General features: G+C 39.2%; 6 protein-coding genes and 1 non-coding gene across 8 annotated transcripts; 4 read left to right on the plus strand and 3 right to left on the minus strand.

Annotated features, from left to right (window-relative positions):
- Positions 1 to 1029: 1029 nt before the first annotated feature.
- LOC130504763 (probable histone H2A.5) lies at positions 1030 to 1852 on the minus strand. Its single transcript, XM_056999393.1, has 2 exons — positions 1517 to 1852; positions 1030 to 1435 (listed from the first exon to the last, which is right to left on the minus strand). Exons 1-2 carry the CDS (start codon positions 1745 to 1747, stop codon positions 1190 to 1192), a joined length of 477 nt encoding a protein of 158 aa, XP_056855373.1. The 5' UTR covers positions 1748 to 1852; the 3' UTR covers positions 1030 to 1189.
- A 1047-nt stretch (positions 1853 to 2899) lies between these two features.
- On the plus strand, positions 2900 to 4380 carry LOC130504760 (heavy metal-associated isoprenylated plant protein 36-like). The gene is made up of 3 exons (XM_056999388.1): positions 2900 to 3102; positions 3206 to 3281; positions 3365 to 4380. Exons 1-3 carry the CDS (start codon positions 2974 to 2976, stop codon positions 4252 to 4254), a joined length of 1095 nt encoding a protein of 364 aa, XP_056855368.1. The 5' UTR covers positions 2900 to 2973; the 3' UTR covers positions 4255 to 4380.
- A 769-nt stretch (positions 4381 to 5149) lies between these two features.
- LOC130504762 (40S ribosomal protein S21-2-like) lies at positions 5150 to 6131 on the minus strand. Its single transcript, XM_056999392.1, has 4 exons — positions 5975 to 6131; positions 5709 to 5802; positions 5477 to 5609; positions 5150 to 5362 (listed from the first exon to the last, which is right to left on the minus strand). Exons 2-4 carry the CDS (start codon positions 5756 to 5758, stop codon positions 5297 to 5299), a joined length of 249 nt encoding a protein of 82 aa, XP_056855372.1. The 5' UTR covers positions 5759 to 5802; positions 5975 to 6131; the 3' UTR covers positions 5150 to 5296.
- A 40-nt stretch (positions 6132 to 6171) lies between these two features.
- Positions 6172 to 6243, minus strand: TRNAE-UUC (transfer RNA glutamic acid (anticodon UUC)). The gene has a single exon. It is a non-coding gene; the product is annotated as a tRNA-Glu (tRNA).
- Positions 6244 to 6722: 479 nt separating this feature from the next.
- Positions 6723 to 9249, plus strand: LOC108835754 (uncharacterized). 2 transcript variants are annotated; one of them, XM_056999391.1, is made up of 11 exons: positions 6723 to 6938; positions 7029 to 7166; positions 7238 to 7319; positions 7391 to 7467; positions 7574 to 7680; positions 7763 to 7880; positions 7960 to 8076; positions 8158 to 8316; positions 8414 to 8495; positions 8579 to 8818; positions 8913 to 9064. In XM_056999391.1, exons 1-11 carry the CDS (start codon positions 6804 to 6806, stop codon positions 8924 to 8926), a joined length of 1269 nt encoding a protein of 422 aa, XP_056855371.1. In that variant the 5' UTR covers positions 6723 to 6803; the 3' UTR covers positions 8927 to 9064. The 2 variants fall into 2 exon arrangements, with proteins under 2 accessions (XP_056855371.1, XP_056855370.1); XM_056999390.1 differs by having other exon boundaries at positions 6727 to 6938; positions 8579 to 8814; positions 8913 to 9249.
- Positions 9250 to 9557: 308 nt separating this feature from the next.
- On the plus strand, positions 9558 to 12476 carry LOC108835753 (replication factor C subunit 3). The gene is made up of 11 exons (XM_018608975.2): positions 9558 to 9790; positions 9937 to 10047; positions 10229 to 10261; positions 10648 to 10816; positions 10931 to 11112; positions 11204 to 11340; positions 11418 to 11516; positions 11610 to 11679; positions 11763 to 11837; positions 11992 to 12037; positions 12156 to 12476. The coding sequence occupies exons 1-11, from the start codon at positions 9707 to 9709 to the stop codon at positions 12212 to 12214; spliced, it is 1065 nt and encodes a 354-aa protein (XP_018464477.1). The 5' UTR covers positions 9558 to 9706; the 3' UTR covers positions 12215 to 12476.
- Positions 12477 to 13014: 538 nt separating this feature from the next.
- LOC130504761 (uncharacterized) lies at positions 13015 to 19334 on the plus strand (the record flags this gene model as incomplete). Its single annotated transcript, XM_056999389.1, is given in 3 exon segments — positions 13015 to 13223; positions 13512 to 13602; positions 19238 to 19334. Coding segments are annotated over 3 exon segments (258 nt in total), but the record flags the coding sequence as incomplete, so codon positions are not given.

Genomic DNA, 19334 nt, shown 5'->3' on the forward strand with positions numbered 1-19334 from the left:
ACTTTTAAATATATATATAATAATTAAAAACATGTTAATGTATTTATATCACCAAAGATGTAGAAATATAGTAATATATATATATATATATATAATCTTAAATTGTAATAATATTTTCAAAAGTTATTTTAGTTTATTGTTAGTATACCTTTTTAATAAAAAGTATCAAAATATGGGTTCGGATCTTGGAATGAACATACTTTTATAAAAAAAAAAAAATAACTTTATATAAGTTTATGTGACCAAGAGAATGAAGGGTGAGATTAATTACTTTTAATTAATATTTATATTTTAATTATCATATTTTTAATAAACTTATATGTTCTGATCATATTTGGAATTGAAATTGTTTATTTTTCCCACCTCTAAATGCCCATGCACTGATAATGTTGAAAAAAGGTAATTATTATTACCTTGCATTTTCTCAAGCAGAGTGATGATGATTCAAGACAAAGAGAGAGAGAGACTGAGGAAGTACCAAAGGTGTATCGAACACTGGAGCCCAAGTGGAAATGAAATAACCACAACCAACTGGACCAGGTTCGCTTTGGTGCTAAAGTTACAGTTGCTGCTGACTTAAACTTACTCTTTCGTTATTTTAACTTAATCACACATATTACAAAAACATCTACTTTTTAAGAAGTATCACTTGGTGCAACGCTAAAGTCTCTGATTAACGTTATCTGAAATAAAACTATTTGTAAGGAAAAAAAAAAACTATTTGTAAGGATTTTTTGTCCTAAATGAGATGAACTTTATTCACCTACCCTCCGTAATAAAAGAGGAAAGCAAATCCCGTTAAATCAAAAGAAAGAGAAAAAGGAAACCCACAAGTAAGCAAAATCAACTGCAGCTAGAAAAGACAAGTAATTTAAATGGGCCAATTATAGGCCTCTTCACTCAGGTAGAGATAAAACCCAACGTACATTTATTCAGCTAACAGTCATTAACGCTACGACTTTGTCCTAACCATACATTCAATTTCTCAAAGTATCTTTCTGTGAAATCAAGCGGATAAAAATAACGAAATCTAGAAAGAGATTTTATTTATTTGATTAGCTGGGGAAACTGAGAAGCAACTCAGAAAATTAGTTAATTCATTACAAAAATGTCTTTAAAAACATTAATCTTCAATTGCTCTTCTCCTCCTCCTTCTAGATGGACGATATAAACCAAATGCGACATCGTTTTAAGCCTTCTTGGGAGACTTTTTAGCTGGCGAAGAAGCTTTCTTCTCACCTTGAGACGAACCACCGGCAGTCCTCTTAGGAAGAAGAACCGGGTTAATATTCGGAAGCACTCCACCACTCGCGATGGTCACTCCGTGCAACAACTTCCCCAACTCCTCATCGTTCCTTATCGCCAAGCAAAGATGCCTAGGGTTTATCCTATTCTTCTTGTTATCCCTCGCCGCGTTACCAGCTAGCTCAAGAACCTAAAAACAAGATTTAAAAAAAAAGAATCGATTAGAATCAAGAAGATCCCGTAAAAGATTCGATCGGAGATATATTATTACCTCGGCGGCGAGGTACTCGAGGACGGCGGCGAGGTAGACGGGAGCGCCGGAGCCGTACCTGATGGCGTAACGGCCTTTTTTAAGGTAGCGAGCGATACGGCCGACGGGGAACTGGAGACCGGCTTTGACGGACTTGGTGACGCTCTTCTTGCGATCTCCTCCTCTTCTTCTTCCACCTCTCGCCGCCGGCTTCGTTGCTGCTTCTGCTGTTGCTTTTGATGACGACTCCATCGGGTTTTGATTTTCTTAGCAAACGGATCTAAAGAGTAGTACTATTTTGTGTAATGAGGACATGGGAACGTGTATGTATGTATAGATCATGTTTAGTGCCACGTTGGCGATGTTCAGATTGTATTTAGTTGGTTTTTGATCCAACGGTCGCTCTTACAACATGATGATGGTGAATTGATGATGATGATTTTGTTGTCGACGTATTTAGTTGATACACGTGGGAGCCGCAAAGGAAAGAGAGTATAAAACTCTCAAGAGCCGTTTGTTTCACCCCCTCGTTAATTAGACAATTACACTAGAAACAAATTGGAAATGAACAAAAATAAATAAAATAATAGGAATAAGTGGGAATTTCCTGGAACCAGAAAGAATGGAAAGGAAAATTTATCCTTTATGAATTGTGTAATTTCATAGGAATCATAAGAAATTGAATGTTATTTTTCATTCTCTTGGTCACCAGCTCGAACTAGAGTTTATCTCTAAAAAAAACAGTTAAGAGTATGATTAACCGGGCTTATTAATGGTGAGTTTATCTCTAAGAAGCACTTGAGAATGGCTATATAAGGCAACAAGAAGTAAAAAAAATATAGGTATGCATTATATAAGCTAGGCCCTTCAGTCCAACGGGGAGACATTGCACAGACCTCACCACAAACAACTGCAAAATGCCTGAAGGTAGAAGGCCTATAAGGCCTATATATGGGTTCTTAAACTTCTTTTTCCATAGAAAAAAAAAACAATGATAATGAATTGATGATGTATGAAGAATAAGCATTGGCTAACTCTATGTTAGCAAGTCTTATCTGGAATGATTGGACGTAAATCCGTCCAAACCAGCATATATCATCTGCGACTTTAGTTCTGGTGTTAGCATTTGAAGTACTTTGCATATGAAGCTGCAGACTTTATTTATATATTAGCTTTTAAGCTGCACATCTCATGTTCCACATATCAGCATCAAGTGGAAAATAAACAGATTAGTTTTGCTGAATAGGGCTAGAGGTTAGTATGGTTTAACAAACTTTCTATAAAATAAAAATTAAAAAGTTTTTTATGAACAAAAGTAGTATTCTATTAGAATAAAGTTACGGATAGTGGAGAATATTATATCTAAGAGGACTCCCAGAAAGATATAGAAGCCAACATTATGTGTTCTAGCTATATTACACATGGACTTGCATACACATCACTTTCCCTCTGCTTCGTTCTAATTTCTCTCTTTTCCAATGGACCTTGGAACAACGATCGGAACACAGATCGGGAACGAGATCGGAACAGAGATCAGACCAGAGACATGCCAAGAAGATCAGCAGAGACATGTTTTTCAAGAATACCAAGAACCTCTCCGATACACCGTAAGATCATTCACCACATAATCTTCTTTATACAATTGTCTCCTTTTTTTTCTTCTTTAACATATTAAATAATATTCTTCTGTGTTTTTGTTGTTGTTGCAAGACATGGGTTTTGAGAGTTTCTATCCACTGCGAAGGATGTAAGAGGAAAATAAAGAAACTATTGAGCAAGATCGATGGTGAGACATTATCTCTTTAATTCATGTTGTGTTTCTTTGTTCTTCGTAGATAGACGTTTTGAGAGACGTTTTTCTTGTGTTAGGTGTATACACAACGAATATTGACGTGAAGCAACAAAAAGTAACGGTGGTTGGAAACGTAGAACCAGAGCTTCTGATAAAGAAGATCATGAAAGCCGGTAGACACGCCGAGCTATGGCCGATGGATAACAACAACAACGAGTGTAGTAACTACCAGCAGAGAGAAAAGAAACCAAAGAAACCTAAAAACGAAGATGATGATAGCAGCGAAGACGACGAAGACGACGGTAACAACAACAACAACAACAACGGCGGCGGGATGATTGACGGCGGAACATGCATTGGCGGACCTCCCGGAGGCGGTGGTGATCAGGTGAAACAAGTTGTGACGTTTGTAAACGGACAACCTCAACCACAGTCCGGTGGAGATGGAGCTCCGAAGAAGAAGAAGAAAAAGAAAAAGAAGAAGAAGAGTACGACGGTGGTGATGGAAGGAGGAGGAGGAGGCGGTGGTGGTGGTGGTCCTCCGCCGCAGAACAATGGACCACCAGAGACAGTGATATACTCTGCTCCACCACCAGAACAGTACCATCCCCATCCTACTCATCAGCAGCATTCGTATCCGACGGCTCACAGTCCTCCACGTCATTACCAACAGCAAACGTACGGTCCTCCTCCTCCTACGTATTATCACTCGCAGCCTCAAACGGCGCCGTCTTACACCGTGAGCTACAATACGGCGCACGGGCCGGGTCAAAATGGGCCTAGTCAGAACGGCGGGAATGACAATGCGCCGTCGTATTACGCTGCTCCTCCCTCGTATTATTCTTACGAGTACGTGGACACGGGATACGAATCTCCACCGCCCGAATTTTATTCGTACAGATCTCAGCCGTGCGAATCATTTGAGGCACTCAGCGAAGGCAATCCAAACGCTTGTTGCGTCATGTGATTGGTTTAAAAAGTTTTAGAATCAAAATGGTGGCATCTTGTTAATGCCTAACGAGTTGTTGTTACTAGAGTGGGCACTTTCACAAGCAATCACTGAAATCAATCTCCATAGTAAAATTTAATTAAATCAGATATGTATACCTTGGATAAAAAAATTTGGCAAAATGAAATTTGAGGTTACATATAAGACACATATATATATATATATATATATTTTAGTAGATATCTTATTGTAATTGAAATGTCAAAATATAAATTATAAATCAACATTTTACTCAAAAAATTTTACAATTCAACAAGATTTGTGAGGTGAGGTACTATTTTCGAATATACCATTTTATATTTTGGGTGCAAAAATTGGAATAAAATGAAGGAGAATAATTGGACTTTGAGAAGAATAAATCTTTTTACAAAAGAAAAGAATAAGAATAATCGGGAAAGAGAGATAAAATTGGAAGTGAATGGATGGATGGCTTTTGAGATGGGCATATCTTGAATTCTTGATGACGACGAATATTTTTTTATGTAATAGTCCTCAGGAATCGAATCGTATTGTTGGTTTGGTCTTTACTTGTTTGATACAAAATAACTATTGTACTTTTCCATATAAAGAAAAGCAGTCAATTTAGTGTACGCTGTACAGGAATCAAACTCGTATAACCTACATAACACTAACGTAAAACATTTCAGTTATGCTTTGATTCTTGGGTGGTGTTAAAAGAGAACCGACCGCGTATGAGAATCTGATTCTAATATTTATCAAACTAATTCACGTTAACATGCACCGATATTATAACATCATGCATAAGTTACATTAATATTTCTTTTTCTTATAGTATTTGCAGCCTTTTAAGCTACTGGGACTTGTTAATGAATCTAAAATTTAACTAGATAAAAATCAGAAGCAAGTAAGTGTATTCACCAAATATAGCATTAAGACAAAGAGTCAAACAAAAATCACTTCTTCTGTGTACGTCCGTCTGTCTGATGATCTTTTTAAAACTAAATAACAAAAATCCCAACCAACTTAATAAGCAAAGCTCTTAGGCTTGTTTAGCTTCGACCTTCTTCTTCTGCCACAGTCTGTCCACGCCACTGTCTGCATCTCCCTGCACCCAGATCATTGTTTGATTAATAAAGTCAATGCTGATGAAGAATGATTAACTAACTGCGATTGTCATATTGGGAACACATGACTCTAGAGTCTATAAGTCAATACGAACCTGGGCACGAACGAAACCGCAGAGAGCCAAGGTAGTGAATTGACCGGTGTAGATGCCATCAGCATCTAAATGACCAATGTTGAGCTGCACAGAGGCATGATCCTTTGATGTGATCATCCGATTAGTAGCAGAACTACAGTAACAAGAAACGCAAATATTTGTCTTTGAGAGATTTACATACATAATAAATCAATTAGAGAATCAGAATAAGAAGAATAAATGTTGTTATTACCATTTCCTAGGAACGTATAACTCTGTGATCTGACCCTCTTCGTTTTGCATCTTGAAGATTAGCTTTTAAGTGTAGACGAATTTATATCCAAACACTATTGAAAAGAAAAAAAAACAGAACACACATCTTATGTTAGATTAATACCACCAACAGATTAAAAACAGAGCACAAAAGTAATCTTCTGGCTAACAAAACTAAGTGAGAGAGCTCTAGGATGAAGTGGCAAATGAAAAACGATGAAGTGGGAGTATGTGTGAAGCTTTTACCTGAGGAGGAGGAGCAAAAGCAAGTGCGGCAACGGAAGAGAAAACGACCAGACGGAGACGCCACAGTGTTAATACATTTGCAGAAGAACCCTAAGTTTTTTTAATGGGCCTGTCTTAAAAAACCATATAGGCCAGTGTTGCTGAATCAGATAGATACAAATAAAATAGAGTTAACATTTAAAAAAAAAAAAAAAAAGCTCCGATGCCGGGAATCGAACCCGGGTCTCCTGGGTGAAAGCCAGATATCCTAACCGCTGGACGACATCGGATTGTTGTTCATTTCTATTGTATTCCGCATATATATCAAACATATCTTAAGTGGGCACGTTTTCAATTGGAAATTGAGGTGTTGTGTTCATAAGAACATGTTTTTTTTTTTGGTAAAAAGAACATGTTTTTTTCTTAAAAAGTTTACATCTTTTTGATGATTTCAAGAATGGGGAGAGACTTGCAGCGGGGAATTTAGTAAAATTGTGTTACGTGGATGGAACATTCATCTTTGTGAAGTTATCTGTAACATCAAAGGCTTATCTTCTGCTTTTGGATGCTGATGTAAAATTTTCGTCATGGAACTTTGTGTGGTTGACACTAATAATATATGTTGGCTTGCTAGAATGTTATAACCGTGGACCGTGGTGATACAATCAAGTACCTTACCGTTAGATCAGTGAAGAATCTTTTTGATTTGGTCTCTATCATATCATATGACAAAAATAAAAAAATAAAGTTGATATATCTAAATAAAAGAATCACCTCTTCTCTTACAAGAACCAGTGATGTATGTTTCGATAAGACAGTTAAGTAGAGAGAGAGAGAGAGAGAGAGAGTGATGTCGGAAATCAAAGTGGCGGATATTAGTCACGATCAACGCCTCCTCGTACACGAGGAAGCTGCTTCCACTCAGAGCCTCTCCGAAAAGAGAAGACTTGCTTCTCTAGACATCTTCCGTGGCCTCACCGTCGCCGTATCTTCCTTCTTCTCTCTCTACTACTACTCCTCTGAAATTTTCGAACTGAAAAAAAACTTTTATTTTTACTAAAATAATTTCAAACAGTTGATGATCCTGGTGGATGACGCCGGAGGAGAGTGGCCAGCGATCGCTCACGCTCCATGGGAAGGCTGCAACTTGGCTGATTTCGTCATGCCTTTCTTTCTGTTCATCGTCGGCGTCTCCATCGCTCTTGCCTTCAAGGTTCTCTCTCTCTTTTTTTTTTCTTTTTCAATTTCTGTTGGCTCTCAAACATACAACAAATACTTTTTCAGCGTGTTTCGAACAAGTTTGATGCGTGTAAGAAGGTGGGGTTTAGAACATGCAAGCTCCTCTTCTGGGGTCTTCTGCTACAAGGTAACTATGTTCTCTGTTCTACTAGTGGTTTAGTGCTCGAAGTCAGTTTCATTGTTCTTTTTGATGTGTAGGAGGTTTCTCTCATGCTCCTGATGAATTAACCTATGGAGTTGATGTCACTATGATGAGGTTCTGTGGGATTCTCCAGGTATCTTTGTCTCTCAGACATCTTCAAGATTCATCTTGTGTATATGATAAATATATTTACTCGCTGTCTTAAAAGGTTTCATGTTTGTTTGTTTTTTTTCATGTAGAGAATAGCTCTATCCTACTTGGTAGTAGCATTGGTGGAGATCTTCACAAAGAAGGAGACTCTGTCAACAGGAAGATTCTCAATATTCAAATCATATTATTGGCACTGGTAACATAACATTTGACCTTACTATTTAGAATACAAGTTCATGAAAAAAGAGTTTCACATTATTGTTCTCTTACATTGACAGGATTGTGGGTGCATTAGTACTTGTGATTTATCTAGCCACACTCTATGGAACTTACGTTCCTGACTGGGAGTTCGTTGTCTATGATAAACACAGCATCCTCTATGGGAAAGTCCAATCCGTAAGTGACCCGACCCTTTTAACTAAGTGTTTGTTTGTGTGATCAGATGATATTTCAAAGAAACTTTGTTGGGGTTTAGGTATCATGTGGAGTGAGAGGGAAGCTAAACCCTCCTTGCAATGCTGTTGGATATATTGATAGACAAGTTCTAGGGATCAATCATATGTATCACCATCCTGCCTGGAGACGATCCAAGGTATAATACAATATATTGTCTATAAATGTCTCGTCTCAATGGACACAACCTCCTAACGTGTTATTTTTTTTGAGTTTTAAGGCTTGCACTGATTATTCCCCTTACGAGAGACCTTTGCGTCAAGATGCACCGTCGTGGTGCCACGCTCCGTTTGAGCCTGAAGGAGTCTTGAGCTCTGTATCTGCTATTCTTTCTACAATCATCGGAGTCCATTTTGGTCATACTATCTTACACTTTAAGGTTTTAACTTGATTGAAAACATAAAAGCCACCTCCCTCCTATGTTCCTACCATCACTGTTTTTGTCTTTTTTTTAACATTTACCAAAAAAAAATTAGGAGCATTCAGCTCGGTTGAAACATTGGATCTCCACCGGTCTAGCTCTCCTAGCCCTCGGACTAACTCTACATTTCACCCACTGTGAGTAAAACACAACAGTCTCTTTCTCTTCTCTAGCTCTCTCTCTTACATATGTTTACAAAAACTGATAATGTTTTTTGCAGTGATGCCTTTGAACAAACAACTCTACACTTTCAGCTACACATGCGTCACCTCCGGTGCAGCCGCGCTCGTATTCTCCGCCTTGTATTCTCTGGTGGATGTAATGGAGTGGAAGCGCATGTTTCTACCTCTAGAATGGATAGGAATGAACGCGATGCTGGTGTACGTGATGGGAGCTGAAGGCGTATTAGCTGGGTTCTTCAACGGTTGGTACTATCGCCACCCGGACAAGACACTGGTAGGTAAAAGTCTCTTGTGTTTCTCTTCTTAATGAGATGGGAGTTGAAAGTTTAGTTAACTAGTGTTGTTTTATGATGATGATGATTGTGTTTTTAGATAAGTTGGATTAAAGAGCATGTTTTCATCAGAGTTTGGCATTCGAGAAGAGTTGGTGTTCTGATGTATGTCATCTTTGCGGAGATTCTCTTTTGGGGTCTGGTCACTGGTGTTTGCCACAGGTTCAAGATGTATTGGAAACTATAAGCAGACCACCGTGAAAAATAGAAACTTATTGACTCTATCTATGCGAAGCTGTAATACTAATATAGTTATAGGATAAAAGTGAGATACTTTGTGTATATATCCGAATGATCAAATTTGCAGTAACTTTGTGTATATATATATCTTCTCATAACTCTGTTCTCAAATACAAAACAAAACCAAACTTTGAGTATATGTTTTGTACTTATCTATGAGCAGTGTTGGTACTAAATGAAGTTGACAAGCTCTCACAAGAAGCTCAACACTCTCAACTTTGTAATGAATATTTTTTGTTGATGATGATATGTTACAACGTTTGAGGGTAGAGGAGTGGTCACTGGTCAGTCACATAAGTTATAATATGTTGATAAGACTCTGAAAGAAAGAGAGGGTGTGGTTTTTGTATTTGGACTGTTTTGTACGGATAATAAAAGTAAAAGTTGTATGCATAAGACTCTGAAAGGGACAGAGGGTTTTGGGTTTGATACGCATCGACTCGAGGAGGAGAGAGTCCCCACTAGAAGAAAGAAGTCTTGCCTGAGTGCAGAGGAAGACGAAGGCGATTCAGTTTTTTTATTTATTTTCCCGCCACTTCTTCTCCACATTGCCTTCCCGAAGCTCCCTCCCTCCGGTGGGTGTGAGCTGCTAACATGTTGTGGGTCGACAAGTACAGGCCTAAATCGCTAGATAAGGTCATCGTTCACGAAGATATCGCTCAGAATCTCAAGAAATTGGTACATGCCTTTTTTTGGTTTCGAGCCCTAGTGTGCAAAGTTTCATGTATTGGGAAGGTTTTTTCGATAGAATTGGGAATTGGGCGATGTATTGGGAAGGTTTTTTCGATAGAATTGGGCGATGATTTTTTGATTCTACCTCTTAGGTAACGGAGCAAGATTGTCCGCATTTGCTGTTCTATGGACCGTCAGGTTCGGGTAAGAAAACCCTAATCACGGCGCTTCTCAAGCAGATATATGGTCCCAGTGCTGACAAGGTATCCACTTTGTTTTCTTTCATAGGTTTATTTTTGTAATAACAAAAGTTGACGACTTTTTGAACTTTTACTGCTGTTGAGCAAAGTGTTTTTTTTTTTTGGCATGTTGAGAAGCTTATTTTCTCTTTGGTTTTATGTTCATCTTCTGGTTGCTACTTTTTTTTTCATTTGCATTGGGCAGGTGAAAGTGGAGAACAGGGCTTGGAAAGTCGATGTGAGTTGCACTTGTTTTTTTTTATTCGGTTTTAATTGCTTTTTTTTTTTTTACTTGCTAAAGTTCTCTCTACTGCTTGATATCTTTATTAGTCTTGTGCGCTTCTTGTTGGATCAGTAAAATGGTGTTTTAGTACCTTCTTCTACTTGTGAACTGAAAGTTGTGAATTATGTTTGCTAACAGTTTACTTTTTGGTGGTCCTTCTTTGTTAAAAACATAACAATTTTGTGAGAATTTGTTAGTTTTGTTCTCTAGTCTTTAATATATGAAACCTACTAAGCCAAACTCATTGAAGTCTTGGGGTCCTTCTTAGTTAATCATTTTTTCTACCTATTTAAAGCTTTTATCTTTTTTTTGTTATGTTAACTTTGGAAAAAAAATTACAGGCTGGGAGTAGAACTATTGATCTGGAGCTCACTACGTTATCAAGCACCAATCACGTGGAACTTACTCCAAGTGATGCAGGCTTTCAGGACCGATACATCGTTCAAGAGATCATTAAAGAAATGGCCAAGAACAGACCTATTGACACCAAAGGAAAGAAGGGATACAAGGGTAACCTTTTCACTGCATTGTCATTAGTGGAGACAATTTTAGATGTCTAGGTCTCATAATAGTTGTTTGAATCATCTACGAAAAGCATTTAGCTAAGCCCTTAACTGTTGGCAGTGTTGGTACTAAATGAAGTTGACAAGCTGTCACGAGAAGCTCAACACTCTCTGCGGAGAACAATGGAGAAGTATAGCTCATCATGCCGTCTCATCTTATGCTGTAACAGTTCTTCAAAGGTTACAGAAGCCATCAAATCTCGCTGTCTCAATGTCCGGATTAATGCACCTTCCCATGAAGAGGTACATCATCTTTTTTTCTTCCCTCTGCTTTTGTAGAAGATTCAGTGTTTGCTTAGTTTGTTTACAAAAAGTGTAAGCTCTCTGTTTCCAGATAGTGAAAGTGTTGGAGTTCGTTGCAAAGAAAGAAAGTCTGCAACTGCCACACGGTTTTGCTTCTCGTATTGCCAAAAAATCAAACCGCAGTCTTAGAAGAGCTGTTTTGTCACTTGAGACCTGTCGTGTCCAAAAGTAAGTTTCATTACCTGTATGTATCTCTGTGCACAATCAATTTGTCTGACACTTATGTTTTCTTTTTTGCTTGGTAGCTACCCGTTCGCAGATAACCAAGTGATATCTCCAATGGATTGGGAAGAGTATGTTGCTGAAATATCAACTGACATGTTGAAGGAACAGAGCCCTAAAAGGTCCATACTTTAGTAAATCATTTTAGCTTTTACAATTTATATAAGATTTAAACATCACTGTGATTAAATCCTCTACGTTCTGTGCTTCTTCAGTTTGTTTCAGGTGCGTGGGAAGGTATATGAGTTGCTAGTTAATTGCATTCCACCAGAAGTTGTACTGAAGGTTTTAAACAAAACCCAATTTTGTTTTTTTTTTTTGTTTTTATCTCTTTCCTTTTTACTTATAGTTTATACTTTTTTTTACAGAGACTTCTTCATGAGCTGTTGAAGAAACTGGACTCAGAGCTGAAGCTTGAAGTCTGCCACTGGGCCGCATATTATGTAAGATTATTTGTATACCGCTCTTGAGTCTTGAGTCTTGGCCTGAGAATTTGCATTCCCTCAGCGTTGTGTCAGCATATGTGTTCTCTTTTGAAACTGAGCTATGGTTCTTTTGATTTGATGACTGATCATGTCTTGGGGCACTTGTTAACAGGAACATCGGATGAGATTGGGTCAGAAAGCCATATTTCACATAGAAGGTATATAAACTCTTAATTGCATTTTGCCCATATATATGTTGGTATTAAAAGAAAGAAAAAAAATGTCAAATGTCATCTTCAACCATATATTTATAAGTGGTGATGTTGTGCACTTCAGCATTTGTGGCCAAGTTTATGAGCATATACAAAAACTTCCTCATTTCAACATTTGGGTAGACAAGGAAGGAATGGCGTGCTCCAAATCCAGGCAAAGAGGACAGTCTTTGATGTTTATACTGTGTTTTTGCTGTTTCCGATCACTCTCCTCGTCTAGCTAGAGAAGGTAGAATCCTGTATCAACTCAACTCGTGTGCAAGCTTATTATCCCTTTCCTTTCTTTCTATCCCTTTCTGAAACAAAAGGACAAACCCAAGTTTTAATGTCTTTACGTCCTTGTTTTCGATCTAATATTAAAGAGTTGTGATGTTAAACACCAAAAGCCAGTAATGTTTTTTTTTATAATCTGAAAAAAAAACGACGCACAATTGTAATACTATTAAATTTGCTTTCGCCGTAGTTTTAAGAAGAGTGGTTTTGAATTGATTCTTGGGCTGACCAACCAGTTTTGACTCGTCTCAACAGTCGGTCAGAGCTTGACTCTTGGATTAACGAGACAGCTTTCTCATTACCAAACTCTCAATATTTCATTTACACGTGAGTTTTCAATGTTTTATTAAAAGAAAAAACTAATCAATAATCTTTAATAAAAAAAAAATCAATAATCTTTTTTCTTTTCGTTTTATTTTAATTTTAGGCTGTAGAGTAAAATTTTCTCAAAGAATATCGTTTTAGAATATTAATTATTTTTGCTAAATTTTGCTAATACGGGTAAGGTAATTAATTATCTGAAATGGTTCATTATTTAGAATATTTGTTATTTTTGCTAAATTTTGTTTTTTTTTTTGTTTTAAATATTAATCGGAAATTAGAGACTTAATACAGGTAAGGTAATCATGCGGGAATGTAGCGCAAGTTAGCAAATTGGTTTTTTCTACCTCAGAAATTTCCGCCTCTGTGTTGCTTTAAAACCACCACGAAAGCCGCACATTGTTTCTCTTACAAACAATTTTCCCCTTGCGAATATTTTTTTTTTCTTGTTGATCGTCAATAATATCAATGGCGGAATCAAAGACAAAGTTTGCAGAAATCAGAGAATGGATCGTTGAACACAAGCTTCGTACCGTTGGTAAAGTCAATCAACCGTTCATTCATTCTCCCTCTGTCGTTTTGGCGTAACCAAGAATTCTCTAATCGGTTATGTCGTGTATTCATAATCTGTGAATGATTTTTTTATTTATTTATTTAATATCTGGATCTGTGTTTTCTTTTTCCTCTTTTCATATTTGCTTGATATTGTTCGGTGCTCCGTCGATATGTTTCCGACATTATTTGTCTCTGCTGCGGTTTCGTAATAATACTCAGAAACTCGTTTTTGTGTGTGTGTGTTTTGATGATAATTCTCGAAACTTGATAGGTTGTTTATGGCTGAGTGGGATCTCTGGTTCGATCGCCTACAACTGGTCTAAACCTGGTATGAAAACCAGTGTCCGTATCATCCACGCCAGGTACTCTTTCCAATTTTATTTATTAATCCAACTTCTTCTTTTTAGATGATGGTAACAAGATATCAAAGAATGTGTGTTGTTATTATCTCTTTTTTAATGCTCAAGAAAAACATGCATCAAAGTAAACTATGGTTACAGAAGAAAAGCTTTATGTGCTTGACGAAGCCTGAACTATGGTTACTCTGTATCTTTTATCTGTGTGCTTGAGTCTTCATTTCTTCACTGGTTATATATAAAATACTGATTCTATCAACATCCAACCGTATACGCTGTACCTTGCTAGTATACTTGGTTTTGTACTTACTAAAGAACATATATATATATTGTTGAAAAAACATTCAGGGTGGTGGATATATCTGATAGACTCTCGATGTATTATTCACTCGTAAACTCGTAACTCAGCTACAAAAGAATCACTCTGTAACTGCCTCTTGCTCTCACAAAACGAGAAGCAAGCCCAAGATACAATTCTCACTAATTGCATAACCCACCTCCACCCTATGGGTCCCCTTATATACTAAGGCCCACAACAACTATTCTATTTTGTTTACAAGTATTATTTGAATTAAGCAAAGAACTCTTTCTTTTCTTCCATATCACGTATTCTCGATTCCAACTGCCTTAGCGTTCTTCTGCTTCCTCTGTCTTCGAGTGTAAACCCTCCAAGGCCTATCAATACCCCCGTTTCGCAGAATGAGCTTGTCCTCAAGCGACACATCTGGAAACTGCTGTTTCAACTCCACCATACGCATCCAAGTGTTTTCATGATCAGGTAAATTGCGCCACTTCACCAACACTTCCAAATGCCCCGCGTCATCATAACGACTACTCAACAGATCTTCGGGTTCCACCACCAACTCCTCACTCGGCGACAAGGTATGTGGTAAAGGAGTGACCACCTGATTAGCACCCACCACCGGTTTCAATTGAGATACATGGAACACAGGGTGCACTTTCGATTCTTCAGGCAGTCGTAACCTATATGCCACTTTCCCAATTCTCTCCAATACTTCATAGGGACCATAGTACCTCGCCGCCAACTTCTGACATAACCTTCTGCTAACCGACTGCTGACGGTATGGCCTGAGTTTAAGATACACTCGCGATCCCACTTATAACTCCAAATCTCGTCTCTTCTTATCTGCATTATTCTTCATAATGCTCTGAGCGCGAATCAAATGTTGCTTAACTTCAGCCAACACTCTATCACGTTCGAGTAACATCTCTTCCAACTCAAAGTTGTTCGTTGAGCCCTGTTCATAACTCACCAAGGCTGGTGGTTCTCTGCCATACACCAGTTTAAATGGTGTACACTGCGTCGACTTGTGAAAGGATGTATTATACCATAACTCGGCCCACGCTAAGAACTTGGACCAACTCTTCGGATGCGATGAAGCAAAACAGCGCAGATAGGTTTCAAGGCATCGATTAATGACTTCTGTCTGCCCATCTGACTGCGGGTGAAATGCTGTGCTGAACCTCAGTCTAGTACCCGAAGCTTTAAAACATTCCTTCCAAAAGTTGCTAAGGAAGATCTTGTCTCTGTCGGATATTATAGATTTCGGGTAACCGTGCAAGCGAATCACTTCTTGAACAAACTTCTTTGCCACATCGGCAGCCGTGAATGGATGCTTTAATCCAATGAAGTGACTGTACTTGCTTAAACGATCAACCACCACAAATATCACGTTAATTCCTCCTGACATCGGTAAGCCCTCAACGAAATCCATGGACAAGTCCTCCCAAATCTGTGTCGGCAATTCGATTGGTTGAAGTAACCCAGCAGGTGATCGAGTTGAGTACTTGTGTGTTTGGCATATGTCACACTCAGCCACATAAGTCTGCACTCTCTGTCTCATCTTGGACCAATAAAATGTTGATTTGACTCGCTTCAGTGTCTTAAGAACCCCAGCGTGACCTCCAAGCAACCCGTCATGACATTCCTTCAGTATCAATGGAATATAGGCTGAGTTCGCCGGAATGACAAGTCGATCTTTGTAGAACAATCTTCCCTCCTTCACGCTAAACCCATTCTCGGTCTCCACATCCACTGTCTTCTCACTGAGCAACAGTTTCAATTCATCACACTCATCAATCTCTTTGTAAAGGTCTTCGATCTGTAGAGCTTTCGGTATTGTCAAAGCCAGTAATTCCAAAGAAGAATAATGAACAATACGCGATAACCCATCGGCAACTCGATTCTCACTTCCTACTTTGTACTCAATATCAAACTCGTACCCCATAATCTTTGTCAACCAACGCTGATAATCCAATGTCACCTCTCGCTGCTCCAATAGAAATTTCAAACTGCTCTGGTCTGTTCTCACCAAAAAACGTCTCCCAAGCAGATAATGACGCCACTTTTGAATGGACATTACTATTGCCATCAACTCCCGCTCATAAATTGGTTTCATCTGTTCCCTTTCCGTAAGAGCGTGACTGAAGTAAGCTATGGGATGCTTGTCCTGCATCAATACAGCTCCCAAACCAAATCCTGAGGCATCTGACTCAATGATGAACATCTTTGTAAAATCTGGCAACGCTAATACTGGTGCTGAAACCATTGCAGCTTTAAGCTTATCGAAGGCATTCTGAGATAATGTTGACCACAAAAATTGCTCTTTCTTCAATAATTCGGTTAATGGTCTAGCAATCATTCCATACGCCTGCACAAACCTTCTGTAGTATCCAGTTAACCCCAAAAAGCCTCTAAGATCTTTCACTGTACGAGGATTTGGCCACTGTACCACTGCTGCAATCTTTTGAGGATCTGTTGCTACACCTTCACGCGAAATGATATGGCCCAAATACTCAACACTTCCTTGGCCAAAAGTACACTTCTTCCTATTAGCAAATAACTTCTGCTCCCTAAACACTTGCAACACCACTGCCAAATGCTTCTCATGCTCCACGATTGATGAACTATATATCAGTATGTCGTCAAAGAACACCAACACGAACCGCCTCAAGAACGGTTTGAACACTTCATTCATCAAAGCTTGAAACGTCGCGGGAGCATTTGTCAATCCGAACGGCATCACAAGGAACTCATAGTGGCTGTCATGCGTTCGAAAAGCGGTTTTCTCAATGTCTTCTTCCTTCATACGAATCTGATGGTAACCTGACCTCAGATCTAACTTCGAGAAAACCATAGCCCCATGCAGCTCGTCTAATAGCTGATCAATAATCGGAATGGGATATTTATCAGCTATAGTTGCCCTATTCAAAGCCCTGTAGTCTACACAGAAGCGCCACGACTTGTCTTTCTTTTTGACGAGTAAGACTGGGCTCGAATACGGGCTATGGCTTGGCCGAATTGCTCCTGTTGCCAACATATCTTTCACTGCATTCTCCATAATTTCCTTATGAGCATGCGGGTACCGATATGGTCTCACACTAATCGCTCCTGACCCTGGTAACAGGTTGATAGCATGCTCCCGTCCACGAATAGGAGGTAATTCTTTCGGCTCACTAAAAACTTCTTCAAACTGCTTCAACACTCGCATTAACGTCCCTGGAATTTCCGCCTCAGGTTGCATTGTCTTCAAAGAAGATTGAGGTGCATGTAATGAAGGATCCCCCACTAATGTCACTTGTTTTCCTTCATGCCAGAACGAATACTCATGCTTCTCCCAATCGATCTCACACTTCCCCAAGGTTCGCAACCATTGTACTCCCAGTATCACGTCTACTTTCCCAAGCTCAAGCACAATGAAGCTTGTTGTGAATTTAGCCCCTTGAATCATAACTTCCACATTCTCGCAAACCCCAGAGCTTTGCACTGATACGCCGGTCCCCAACACTATCTCCAGCCCTGGGCTTGTTGATGTCTTTAGATGAGCTCTTGTTAACAACGCCGGCGAGATAAAATTGTGCGTTGCACCACTATCCAGCATCACAACTACTGATTGTTTCCTCAACACTCCTCTCATCTTCGTAGTTGTAGGTGACGTTAGGCCCCAAAAAGATTTCAACGAAATTGCTCCCAACTGTGGCTCCCACACAATGTCCTCTTCGTCTACTTCAATATGATCAGGATCTCGTACTTCTACTTCCATTCCATTGAAAACCACCAAGACCTGTAGAGATGCATTAGGACAGAGATGCGTCTTAGACCATTTAGCATCACATTTAAAACACAACCCCAATCTCTTCTTTTCAGCGATCTGAGCTTCAGATAGGCGAACTTGTGGCCTCGGCGTATTGTTCTGTGTCACTGCTCCTGTCACATGTTTAGGCTTCCATCCGTTCTGACTATTGTGACTAGTGTAAGGCTTCTGTCCACCAGTATTTGCTTTTGCTAACAACAACCTTTCCTTCTTCACTACACTGTGTAATGAGCTTGATTCCATCTGATAAGCTGTTGCTATCATCTCCGGTAAATCAAAAGGTTTGCACATATTCACCACCTCTTGCATCTCCGGTGTTAACCCATTCATAAAGATCCCTTCTAATTGACTCTCAGTCAATCCAGTGACTTGTGTAGATAAGTCTTCAAACTGATGGATGTATTCTGCCACTGTTCCTGCTTGACGCAATGCAAAGAAAGGCTGGCTCGGATCACGGATTTTAACCTTGCTGAATCTCGCAATCATTCTATCTTTAAACTCAAACCAGCTACGAAAAGGTCTCCGATGAACTTCACTGTTGAACCAGCTCAATACATCTCCCCCCAGACTCATTGATACCAAATCGAGTTTCGCCGCTTCCCTGTAACCTCCAATTCTGAAATAGCGTTCTGCTAACGCGATCCAACCATAAATGTCATCACCGCTAAAGATCGGTAGTTCGATGCGTTTCACAAATCCCTCACGCGATTCTACCAACATCTCGCGATTCTGATTCTCCTCCATCCTAATACTACGGCCAGGTTCCGAGTTAGAAGATCGTACCTGATTCTCGTATATCGGAATGTTCGGATCGGCGTTCTCAAGATCCTCTACACGTTTCTTCCCTCGATCTTTCACCTTCTGTAAACCAGCTAACTGTTCTCTGATCTCCGTCAACGAGTCTTGAACCAGCTGATTCGTCTGCTCCTGAACCGCGATATGTTTCTGCATCATCGCCGTAAGAGCATCAAGTCCCGACGATTGAATCTGCAGATCCGTCGACGCTTGCGACTGCTTCGGAGGCATCGTCGCTCGTTCTTCTCGCGATTGTTCGATCCAAAAAACGCTCACGACGCACCAATTTGATAGACTCTCGATGTATTATTCACTCGTAAACTCGTAACTCAGCTACAAAAGAATCACTCTGTAACTGCCTCTTGCTCTCACAAAACGAGAAGCAAGCCCAAGATACAATTCTCACTAATTGCATAACCCACCTCCACCCTATGGGTCCCCTTATATACTAAGGCCCACAACAACTATTCTATTTTGTTTACAAGTATTATTTGAATTAAGCAAAGAACTCTTTCTTTTCTTCCATATCACGTATTCTCGATTCCAACTGCCTTAGCGTTCTTCTGCTTCCTCTGTCTTCGAGTGTAAACCCTCCAAGGCCTATCAATATCACAGATGCACGGTCATGTTAGTCGTTATTAATTTTGTCGTGGATTGTTTACTTTACTACCATGCATTTTGATGATGATCTTCGAATCTTCTTCACCATTCACTTTTTTTTTCAAATTCAGGCTACATGCTCAGGCCTTGACATTGGCCGCTCTAGCTGGAGCAGCCGCAGTGGAGTACTATGATCACAAAGCTGGAACCACCGATCGCTACCCCAAA

Source organism: Raphanus sativus, unplaced genomic scaffold (genome assembly GCF_000801105.2).
Source record: "Raphanus sativus cultivar WK10039 unplaced genomic scaffold, ASM80110v3 Scaffold1788, whole genome shotgun sequence".
Taxonomy (NCBI): domain Eukaryota; kingdom Viridiplantae; phylum Streptophyta; class Magnoliopsida; order Brassicales; family Brassicaceae; genus Raphanus; species Raphanus sativus.

Bases quoted from the DNA above. Each gene is read 5' to 3' on its own strand.
- LOC130504763 (XM_056999393.1), bottom strand. From the start codon at position 1,747: ATGGAGTCGTCATCAAAAGCAACAGCAGAAGCAGCAACGAAGCCGGCG. The intron at 1,436-1,516 runs GTAATAATATAT...TCTTGTTTTTAG, and splicing joins TCGAGTACCTCGCCGCCGAG to GTTCTTGAGCTAGCTGGTAA.
- LOC130504760 (XM_056999388.1), top strand. From the start codon at position 2,974: ATGGACCTTGGAACAACGATCGGAACACAGATCGGGAACGAGATCGGA. The intron at 3,103-3,205 runs GTAAGATCATTC...TGTTGTTGCAAG, and splicing joins AAGAACCTCTCCGATACACC to ACATGGGTTTTGAGAGTTTC. The intron at 3,282-3,364 runs GTGAGACATTAT...TTCTTGTGTTAG, and splicing joins ACTATTGAGCAAGATCGATG to GTGTATACACAACGAATATT.
- LOC130504762 (XM_056999392.1), bottom strand. From the start codon at position 5,758: ATGCAAAACGAAGAGGGTCAGATCACAGAGTTATACGTTCCTAGGAAA. The intron at 5,610-5,708 runs GTAATAACAACA...TTGTTACTGTAG, and splicing joins TTATACGTTCCTAGGAAATG to TTCTGCTACTAATCGGATGA. The intron at 5,363-5,476 runs GTTCGTATTGAC...ATCTGGGTGCAG, and splicing joins GCGGTTTCGTTCGTGCCCAG to GGAGATGCAGACAGTGGCGT.
- LOC108835754 (XM_056999390.1), top strand. From the start codon at position 6,804: ATGTCGGAAATCAAAGTGGCGGATATTAGTCACGATCAACGCCTCCTC. The intron at 7,681-7,762 runs GTAACATAACAT...TTACATTGACAG, and splicing joins AAATCATATTATTGGCACTG to GATTGTGGGTGCATTAGTAC. The intron at 8,317-8,413 runs GTTTTAACTTGA...AAAAAAAATTAG, and splicing joins ATACTATCTTACACTTTAAG to GAGCATTCAGCTCGGTTGAA.
- LOC108835753 (XM_018608975.2), top strand. From the start codon at position 9,707: ATGTTGTGGGTCGACAAGTACAGGCCTAAATCGCTAGATAAGGTCATC. The intron at 9,791-9,936 runs GTACATGCCTTT...TCTACCTCTTAG, and splicing joins CTCAGAATCTCAAGAAATTG to GTAACGGAGCAAGATTGTCC. The intron at 11,517-11,609 runs GTCCATACTTTA...GTGCTTCTTCAG, and splicing joins AAGGAACAGAGCCCTAAAAG to TTTGTTTCAGGTGCGTGGGA.